This window comes from Epinephelus moara, chromosome 9 (genome assembly GCF_006386435.1).
Source record: "Epinephelus moara isolate mb chromosome 9, YSFRI_EMoa_1.0, whole genome shotgun sequence".
Taxonomy (NCBI): domain Eukaryota; kingdom Metazoa; phylum Chordata; class Actinopteri; order Perciformes; family Serranidae; genus Epinephelus; species Epinephelus moara.
In genome coordinates, this window is record NC_065514.1 from 38,024,084 (window position 1) to 38,035,261 (window position 11,178).

The 11,178-nt window shown below is 39.7% G+C and overlaps 1 protein-coding gene across 1 annotated transcript in view; it reads right to left on the reverse strand.

Moving 5' to 3' along the window:
• The window catches only part of slc12a2 (solute carrier family 12 member 2), a 122,824-nt gene that overhangs the window by 20,054 nt on the left and 91,592 nt on the right, over positions 1–11,178 (reverse strand). Inside the window, exons 21-23 of the mRNA XM_050052657.1 lie at positions 8,530–8,577; positions 6,873–6,995; positions 5,501–5,612 (exon numbers count right to left, since the gene is read on the reverse strand). Coding sequence (XP_049908614.1) covers positions 5,501–5,612; positions 6,873–6,995; positions 8,530–8,577 — 283 coding nt within the window. The remainder of the gene's footprint in view (positions 1–5,500; positions 5,613–6,872; positions 6,996–8,529; positions 8,578–11,178) is intronic.

Below are 11,178 nucleotides of genomic sequence, written 5' to 3' on the forward strand. Positions count from 1 at the left end.
CATATATATACATATACATCATATATATACATATATATATATATATATATACATATATATATATAAAATAAAATATTTGCAAAAATGTGAGGGGTGTACTCACTTTTGTGAGATAATGTATACTGTTACCTAAATGGTGCTTTGCCAAATTTAACTTGGCCTTGGGCCAACTAAAATTAGTCTAACTTGTCCATCTAGCACTCCTGACGCCATGATAGCTGTCCTGGCGGAACATGATCCTCAGGGGTTCTTGACCTGGTCAGTGAAGATGTAAAAATACATACTAACACAAAGGTTTGTGACAAAATCACTTCACGACACTGACTCCCACGGCAAGAGAGGAGAGGGAGAGACGCTGTGCTGCTGCCAGAGGAGCCTCTGAGTGGTAAGTCGCTAAAAGAGTCTGAGAAGTCTGGGGCTGTTTGTAAAACCTTCAGGACGCCACAGTTTATTCCACACAACTGAAGCTGCTCCTCTTTTTGGAACCACCATGGAGTCTGTAATAATTGCACTTTCAGCTATGCTTGTTATTGCTGAGAGTAATAGTACGACGTCAGTATGTCAACAAGTCAAAATACTGTAAGTATCACAATATGAATTTTTCATATGAATGTTATGATATGGCACACCCCTAAATTGGGTGACCCTTCAAACTGGCTGATTTTAAAGAAAGCAGGAAAAAGTGAAAAGTTAAACATATACGCTGATACCTGAACAACCAAAAAATGTAAGGAGAGAAAAAAAAAAATCAACAAATATATACTGCAAATTAATTGCCTATCAGCGAAACAAAACATTGTAGTGTAAATCCATTCAAATTTGCGGGTAAACATTGAAGTCTGTGGAAATGGCCAATTTCTGGTTTTACACACACACAAAGGGGATTTCAAAATACACGGAGAGCTGTGCTCAGAGATAGAGGGCTCGGCTGCTAGCACCAAGCTAATTTTATCAAACAAAAGGAGGTAGGAGGCAGCTGTAGGGGACAATGAGAGACAGACAGTGTGAATGTGAGTGGGGAGGACAATAGAAGAGCAGCAGAGGGTGAGAGAAGCCTTTGTGCTATACAACCAGATGCTGTCTTGAAGGTTAGGTTTATGCAGATATAGATAATACTGGAAATATTCAATCCTTTTACATACAAGGATTAGTAAAACATTTTGTTAAATAGGTTAATTTGCCTTTCTGTCAGGGAGTCAGATGGCAAAAATAGTAATCACTACTGAGTTTTACATTCAGAGCTGGAATCAGGACATGGTTAGCTTAGCTCAGCAAAAAGACGGTAGTAGTCTGTCAGTTATGGTGTGTGTGTGAGTGAGTGAGTGAGTGAGTGAGTGAGTGAGTGAGTGAGTGAGTGAGTGAGTCTGTTGCTTACTGACAAATAGACAGATGTCCAAAAATAAATACAATGCTTATGTCCTAAAAAACAATGCCTCCATATGAACCAATGTATTTTGCTCAGGTAAAACAAACAAGCCAAATAAGAGAATGACATATTTATCATCTTTCAACAGGACAGAAAGTAATTCATAAAAATGATGGGGACATACACGACTCACATGCACCGACCGCACCTTCTACTACAAAAATGAACAAGCGAGCATAGCAACACACACAGAGGGAGCATGACTTCATACTTTGCACAGGACGTCATCACTCCACTATGTCTTTATATAGCTATTTTAGGGGTTGTACACATGCAAAGTTTTTTGCACCCTCAAATCCATTGCGGAATTTGACTCCGGTAGACTTGCTCTCATTGTACCAGAAAAGAAAGTTTTCAGTCTGTTTATCTGACTTTAAACATTTTCACTGATTTAAAGCCTACTGCGAGGCCAGATTAAGCGTGTCAGCGAAACACTTACAGGTATCCTGTTAACTGAATGGCAACACCCATGTTAGATGTGTTGTCTTTTACAACCACAATACCCCATTCTTGTGCTGCATTTTGCAGGTCTGCAATGTTTGCTCCAGTGTAACGTCAGACAGCAGTCGCCAGGTCTCTGTTCACATATGAATCCACTGACTTTGAAGTCCTGGCGTCACAAATTTATGCCACCCTTCCTGCTGTACTCAGAGATTCTTCAGCTTTATGTTCACTTCTCTGTAGAGCTTGGGTACAGCTGTGTTGGTAAAAAAAAAAACATTGGGAGGAGTCGCATACCTGGGTTCCAGTGTTTTTAGCATCTAAAAAAAGGCCTTTGTTTTCACAACGCAGTATGGCTGCAGATCTTTGCACATGAAGTAGGTGATGGACTGTGTAATTTTCTTAGATCTCTCAGAGTTGGATGGTAGTTTTGTCAAGCTAAGTGTGTCCAGTGTTGGTTGATTTTTCTGCAGAGCGGGTTTAGCTTTAGCTTGGAGGTCAGTGGCTAACGCTATCTCTGGATGGTGGAGTGTGAGGTAAGCCTTCATTGTTGTAGTATTCCTGGAGTATTTTTATTCACATGACACTGCTTGTAAATTGCATGCATCATATCCAAGTCCTCCTTTCCTTCCATGTTAATAAATCCAAAGTAAGTCCAGATGTTTGATTTAAACGCAGATGGCACATTTCTGATCACTTTCTCAGGTGCCTGCATCTTTGTTTTGATTAACTTCCTGCCAAATGCCGCTGACTGAGACCTCTGCTGACCTCACCAGGAAAAAAAGATATACGCACCATCTAGTGGACCCAAAAAGCACTTGATTTTATTATTTCAGTACCAAAAGTTGAATTAAAATGCATATTTGCAAAAATGAATAATGTATATAATAAAAGATCGATACTTGCCGTCGATACTCTACATGCCTTCATAATGGCATGGTAATTACCAGAGAATAATGAAATCTGATGAGGAAAGCTTTTCCCACAATAACAAGAAAACATTCAGTAAGTGTTTTGGTTTCCTTTACTTCTTGTGTAAGTGACGTTATCAAATGTCCTTGAACACACCACAGGAGAGTTTTCAAAGCAGACCTTGCACTCCACTACATAACCACATGACAACTTTGATAAAAATGATGTGGAGACAAAACATTCACTGAGGCGGATTAACTGTCTGCAGCTAGTTCAGGTCTCAAACAAGCCAATATTACTGGTAAGAATTTCTAAAGCTGTCAGTCGCATCTCATCCTTTTATTAAACAAACTAAATAGCCTTACGTTATTTATCTTATTTACATGACGGCATGTCATTTCTGTCTCTACATGGTTGCGCATTTACAATTCTCCTCTGCTCTCTGTATCATGCATGGCGGAGTTTCGCCCGGATGCGCGCGCGTGCACACACACACGTACGTACGCGCACGCACACACAGACACAGACACGTACGAACACACACACAGGTGAGCACACAAGAGCACGGCTCGGGCCGCATTTTCCTGACCGAAGCCAACCCAAGTCCGAGACAATTATAACCAAGCACGGCACTAATGGAGTGGAGCCTGTGTTGCGTTCAGGCGTTGTCACGTAAATAACAAATTCCAGCACTTGATTAGGCTATAGCACAACACAGCAGCATGTCAAGTGGGCCGAACTCGAGCAAAATACCGTGAAATACAGTGAAACTGATATGATTTTTAAAAAAAAACGTGATATGAAAATTTTGTCATACTGCCCAGCCCTAGCTTCAAGTCTAAACTTTGTATGGGAACTGGTCAGCAGTAATGTAAATTTAAACATACTGGCTGGTGCAAAACCATCAGAAAGATCCTTTAGTTAATTTGCCTTGTTGAGTAGGCAGTTACATCAACTTTTAAGTCAGATTTCGTTTTTATGTAAGTTTTGCATTTTTATGCAAAGATTATTTTCAAGACTTAGAGTCAGTTCAGACTTGAATCAAAGTTTTTGCATTTATGGTCACTAAAAACTTGAAGGTGCAGTGTGAAGGATTAAAGGTTTCAAATTGGCAGAAATGAAATACGATATTCATAACTATGTTTTTCAGTGTGTATAATCACCTGAAACTAAGGATTACTGTGTTTTTGTTCCCTTAAGAATGAGCCTTTTATATCTACATAGGGAGCGGGTCCTCCTCTATGGAGATCGCCATGGTGTTTCTACAATAGCCCAGGACGGACAAACTAAATGCTGGCTCTAGATAGGGCCATTTGCATTTTTGCATCAGCCACTGTAGTTCTACTACACACTGGGCACACGGGAGAATCCTACACACTAGACCTTCACCTAAAATAAAAACAGCCTAAGATTGACCATTTGTCATACAGAGATTCTGTAAATCTGTAATTTCCTCAGTCATATGTCCCATTCTGTGTCCTGACTACACAGTGTCCCAAAGTATGCACCAAGGACATCAATCAAACAGTCACCTCGGAGCAGCCAATTACAAAAAGGTATGTTTGAGTTGTACATAATGACCTGACATGCTGGACAGTTTGTTACACGGAACCATCTGTGACGCAGTCACTGAAAACTGTCCAGAAAAGGGCAGACACTTTCAAAAAATACTTGGCAGGTGATTGGATGAAGCATCTGTCTATCACCGTCTATCACGGGCTAACTCCAACCAGATAAACAAACCATATGATGAGGAGAGAAAACATCTTTTCCAGTGAGAAAAGCCTTCAGTGCCATTCTCTTCTATCAATGAAGAAATACTCTACAAGTCTACTACAGTTGATACTATATCTGTGAACCTTGACAGTTTGTATTGAGCTGAATTTGATGCTTTTGTTAAATTATGTTGTTGTTTTATGTCTGTTGGGAGAAGTTTGCCTTCAGGGCTTTAAGCCAGATAGTCCTGAAGTTTTAGGAAAAGGTTTAAAATGAAAAGATTTCTTCCAGAAAGATCTCTCTGACAGAAAGCCCTGAAGGCAAACTATTCCCATGTGCTGTTTTATGTGTGTTAGTGGAGTCAAAGTAAAGTAAACTTTACTGCACTTAACAGGTAACAATGATTTATATTATTTATGTGTTGTTTTTATCTTTTATGGCCAACAGCAAAAAAGAAAGAGGTGGCAGCTTCTTCTGTGACAGATTGCGATAAATGATCGGATATTATTGTCTCATATCAATCACAGGCCCCAAAATCACATAAGATTTAAATCGCATCATGGCAAATGGGGATGCACGATAATATCGGCACTGCATCAGTACCGGCCAATATCAGCTTTAAAATGAACTATAAGAATTTATTGTATTTCATGTCTCCATCTGCTGGTGAGCCATCACAATAAGAGTATGCATGCAGAATATGATATTAATTCCACTACAGAAGAGACTTGATGATCACTACAATTGGTTAGGGAAAAAGGGGATATACCGGTTATCAGTCAAATTAGTTGTTACATGTTGGAATATCAGATATCGGCAAAAAAAACCCAACAATATTGTGCACCCCTAAGTGGCAGACTTTGTAATATCGGCAAATATCTAATAGTCCAAAGAATCAATATAATATTGCACTGTGATAAAAAAAAAGTAATTTAAACCCATATTATCTACTTCTGTTAACCTTCAAATCTGACATGGAGGATGGGGATAGCGTGCAGTACTTACGCTCGGCGGTCATGATCAATCCTGTTGATCTTGCCTCCAATGAAGACACGGATCTTGCATTCCTTCCACCTCTTCTTGTTGGTGAGCAGGTAGGGGATGAGCAGGGTCAGACCTGGACAAGAACATCAAACAGGTTCACAACACAGAGTACACTACATCCACTGTGTCTCACTTTGCTGAAGTTTAAGTACAGAATATGTAAATTGTCAGTGACAGTCATGTATTCCTAACAACAGCTTTGCGGACATGATGATGAGGAGCCAGATTTGAAGTGTCACATGCCACAGTGTCTTTAACATATGAGTCATGCCTCTGGCCTTGTTCACATCTTTACACCCTGCTGATATGACAGAGACCCCAAATCATTATGCCTAATAAAATATGAGTCAAATTAACATATTGGCTCTATCAGCTCCACTGATCAACACTTCACTAAAAGATTTGATGTTTCTAACAGCTGTGGATTGATCTGCCTTTTTCGTTTCTCTGTAATCAGCTCAGACTCCAGTGCCTCTGTGTGCTCCTTTCTATTACTCATATTGTTCTGTGTACATGTATGTCTGTGTCTGTAACTTTTTAACATTATTTTAGTTTATTATTATTTTTAGTTTATGGGCCAAATGCTTACATGCAATGTTCTATATTTTTAGACAATATTCAGTTTACCCAATACAGATTTCTAAATACATATATATATCTATATATATATCTATCTATATCTATCTATATATATATATCTATATATATCTATATATATATATATATATATATATATAGATATATATATGTGTGTGTGTGTGTATATATATGTGTGTATATATATACACATATATATATATACACACACACACACATATATATATATATATACATATGTATATATGTATGTATGTATGTATGTACGTATATGTAGTGTAGTGAATCTTCTTGTGTGTAGTTAATAGAGCCCTTGATGTATGTAGTGTAGTGGTTAAAGCACTCGTCGCACGTGGACGGTCAAGGGTTCAAATCCTGCTGGGGTCAACGTCAGCAAAGGCAACAAAGGCATGCAGTTGCACAGCCAAATCAAAGGCGATCAGCGTCCTTAACAGGGGCGCATCTCAAGCCCGTTGTAGACAGGAGGTTCCGGACGTAAAAGCGGATTCATACACAAACATAGTATGTATATATAGATTGTTTTCTGTCTCTTCAAATAAAAACACATTTGCGCTTCTAATGTTGGTCTCTACAGAGGTATTAGCCTACAATGTGATATGTAGTCTTTTATACAGCACAGGATATCCAGATTTGTTTGTGATCATTCTGATCCAGATCTTTTGACACTCACCATCTGACTAACTAAAATTGACATATTTCTTTCTCCCAGACTCACCTCCATCATCAAACAGCCACCAGACATCCACTGTGCCCTTCCCTTGTTTCTTCCGGAACTGCTGGCTGGCCTCCAGCAGCCTCTGGTCAGACACGTTCAGTGGTACAGTTGGGCTCTTCTTGTCTGCAGGGACGGTTGACACACACACACACACACACACACACACACACACACACATTTTTAAAAAACATTTCATAGTGAAGTTTTTCAGACTGATCCTCTGCATTCCAGGAAGACACTGGTACTATAGTGTAAAAAAACAAATACAGAGAAAACTATCTGCAGAGAAAAGTTCATTTTTAAATAAATGCTTTCATTTTTTTATTGTAATGTTCTTTTGTATGCACCAAAGGCCAAAGCAAATTTCCGTTAAGTGAAAACCTACTTTGTAATAAATCTTATTCTGATTCTGACAGTTTTCATTAATGTTGGAAAGATTTATTGTTAATGTGTCCTACAGTCATTCTGCTGGTCTCTGCTATTAAACAAGAAAAGAAAAGTTATTGTTGTGATGATATAGCATTGTTATATTTATCTTTCAATAAAAAAAAAAAAATTGAACTGTATGTCCCCAATGTCAATTTTTCTTTGGTCTGAAAGGGCCTTGATTGTCCCTAAAATGATTTTGCAACTTTAAACAGTGTGTAGGACCCTGCAGACACCGTGAAAATAAATGTTTGACGTATCATTTCAGTTCCAGTTAATGGTCATGGTGTACTGAGATGAACAGATATCAATGACTGCCTTGAAATTAGAAAATGGACAATAAAGGTATGCCTTGGAGAATAGTAAATAATAATAATGATGTAGTAAATAATAATGTACAGTAAAAGCAAATTGTAGTTATTGGGCTAAATCATTCAAGAGCACTGGTGTGGTTAATAGCCAAGTGTTTCTATGTGAAGAGTCATAGAGTCAGTGAAGTGACTGAATAATGTCTGCTACACACCACTATTGAGCTACATCATCTGCTACAGGGCAAACCAGAACAAGTCAAATCTGTAGCGTAACTATAGTGTAACTTTTCATTTGCAAGGGCTTTTGTGAGTAAGTGTGGTTCTTTTAAAAGTTCAATTTTTGCACGTTAAAGTTTTGGTAAAGGTAAGTATATTTCTGGTGTATGAGTGATGAACACAGGGATAACACCATCAATAACAAGCAGGAAAACAAGCTGTGAGAAGCTCAAGAGTTAGCTGGACAGGACTGGAAACATGAACAGAGGAGAGCAGTTTTCATCCTGGAAAAGAAAGTACAGAAAATCTCCTCCAGAGAGAGAAGCAGCAGCAGGCAAGAGAAAATGAAAACACACAATATTAAATACCCCTGGACTGAGTTAAAGGCACTATCACATACAGCGCAGCTTCAGAGACTGGGCTTGAGCTACAAGCTGGAGACTGGTAATAGGAGGGCATAAGAAAGAGAGGAAAAGACAAAATGTTATTCCCCAAAGCCAAGAAGCTAGCAGGCCGGAAACATGAAACAGACGTGTAGAGATACAAGACAGAGACAGCAGGGTGCAGGATGCAATGTTAATACAAGGGGATTTCAAAATACACTTTGGAAAATGAGATGACAGAAGGCTGAATGGAGATAAAGCAAAAAAGCAGAGAAAGGAAGAGAAGAGTTTTAAGGCAACACATGAAAGTGGATCTCCTGCCTTTTTTCAACAGGGGCTGAGTTGTAGCTTTGCCATCATCATCGTCATCTGGGAAATGTGAGACAAAAGGAGAGAGAAATGTTGATTTGGTGTGCCATCAACTTACAACCAAGGTTTGTTGGTCATGATCAAGATGAAGCTGAGGACAACTGAACATTTACAGTTATAAACAAATATCAAAAAACAGCACAGACACACACATGGTCCTGAGAAGAGTTAGCTGTGAACTAACAGACTGGAATTCAGATTCATAGAAAAACAAGGACCTTTACTGAGGTTTTCCACTGGCACAGATTTTAACAGAGAGCTCAACTTGTTCCTGCTCTCTCTGATTTCTGGAAATGTCTCAGGACTGTCTAGTTACAGTAAATCAAATTGGCTTTTTTTTTTTTTTTTTTTCCCGTTAAAGGGTTTTTTTCTTATCCGCTGAGAGGTTCCAAAGGACAGAGGTATGTTGTATGCTGTAAAGCCCTGTGAGGCCCAATATCACAAAATGATTTGTGATATTGGGCTTTATAAATAAAATTGATTGATTGATTGATTGGCCAGTTGGTATGCAACACTCAGAGCCATGTGAGGATATCATACAGGCTACACACAAATCAATTCTAATTTACTGAGACTGTGTTTGAATGAAATAAAAATGTCTGAGGAGGATGACTCAGAATGCAATGAACTCAACAAAGAGGAGGGGATGTGGGCAAAGATTGTATCTTAACGATGGCTCAGGTACAGTAGAAAAAAGGCTGGGACTACGAGGGTTACCCAAATCATGGGATTTTTTTCTTCACTTTTTTCTAGAACCTTCAACAGACCGTGTTCACAATGTGTGTGGCCCCCTCAATTTAGGTACACATTCATTACCATTACCAAGATATAATAGGGGTACAAAAAACAGTTTCTCTTAGGTATTGCAATTTTTATTGTAACAGTTTTTAATCAATTTGTGTAATGCCTAAATCGATAAAAATCAAATTTGGAGATGGAAAAAGTTGGTGCTTTTATTGCGGTCGTCTGTTAGTAAAGTGACATCACATATATGCCGAAGTGAGAAAAGCAGAAAATGGTGGATGGTCACGGACACCAACCATCAGTAGTGGCTGTAGCAACTCGAATTCAGTCGGCCCAGCAAAAAAACCCAGCCAGATCAGTAAACTTTATGTTGCTGCTGTTACACAGATTAGACCCAACCCACTGTACCCGCCCCCTGGGCTAGGGTACTGCTACAGCTGCCATGGAAGGTCTGTCTCTGGAGCTTCTGCCCACTCTCCTCATGGCCAATGGTCTCCTAGTGGCAGGGGGTGAGGCGGAGGGACCAAAGGGTTATCAAGCTCACTAATTCATGTTTCATTTGTGGTCTGCTAAACAAAAGAAGAGTGAGCGGGGCGAGAAGGGGCTGAGCCAATTAATGTGCTGTATGTGGTAGAGCCCTGCGCGGGACTGTTTTCTTCAACCCGCTCCTGCCCGCTCCCGCTGAATTTCTGACCATTACCGACCGCAACCACAACGTGTGTGTTACACTCCCGCCCGCTCCCGCAATGTATATGTCCACTCCCGCCCGCTCCCGCAAAAGTCTGAGAATTTATGCCCGCACAATAATAGAAATGCATTGATGTTGTGTCTTCTCCCGTCCCGCAGGAGAAAACACGTCATTTTATAGGCTATTAATAAAGAGATTCATGGGGTTGTTTGTTTCGTTTCCCTGGCCTGCATGTCTTTTGACGTACTGGTCAAGAATAGCACTCCTATTTTGTTGTTTTCATTTAGTTTTTAATGAAATAAAGGCTGTTTCATATTCTATTCTCCTCCTCTGTATTTTATTTATTTTTCTACCTTTATATAATCACGCAGTGATTGAGGTTAAAGGGAAATTTCGGTTTATTTCAACCTGTCTCCTATTGTCCTAAATTTGTTTCAAGTGACTAGTGACATAAAAATAATAGTTAGCAAGTTAGCCGTTAGCCTAGATACAGCTGGGGCGCATAGTAGCATCAGACCTGTTAAAACGTAAGTGAACGGGCAATCTTCAAGTGCAAAGTTAGTCCACTAAACAAGCTTTTTTTCCACAAAGACCGCCTCATATCGTTAGGATAAATGTCAGAGAACATATAGAAAACGACATGTAAACGTGCTGTCTTACCGGTGTGCTGCCATGTTTGTTTACCCCGTTAGCTCTGCTTTCCAAAGTGCGGCCGAAATATATCTCGCCAGTTCTAGATAAAGCCCAGCTGGATACTACTCCAGGTGGAGGTGTCTCGTCCTCACATCCAGACCTTGAAAATAAGGCTGCAACCGGTCCCATTCCTTGGAACAGAGGCATTCCTCTTCTGTGGGCACTGGGGCACAGCATTCACAGGTACTCCACCAATCTCCAGAGCTATGTAGCCTTGCAGCAGCCATTCCTCCTCTCTCGTCCTCTACCTGTTGCGCCTCTCTCTCTCTCCTCCTCCGTTTTTCAACTTCACGAAGCTCTTCGTCAGTGTATTCTGGCTCAAATAAATAAGGGCGGCCATCAAACTCTGCAAAATCAAATTCCTCCTCCACAAAGTCGAAGTCTGGCAAAAAGTCAGCCATTATTCTATAAATCTTTTATAAAATAAATGAATTAACTTTTCAGGCTACTGTCTGGTTCTGCCTTCCAGCTGTTGC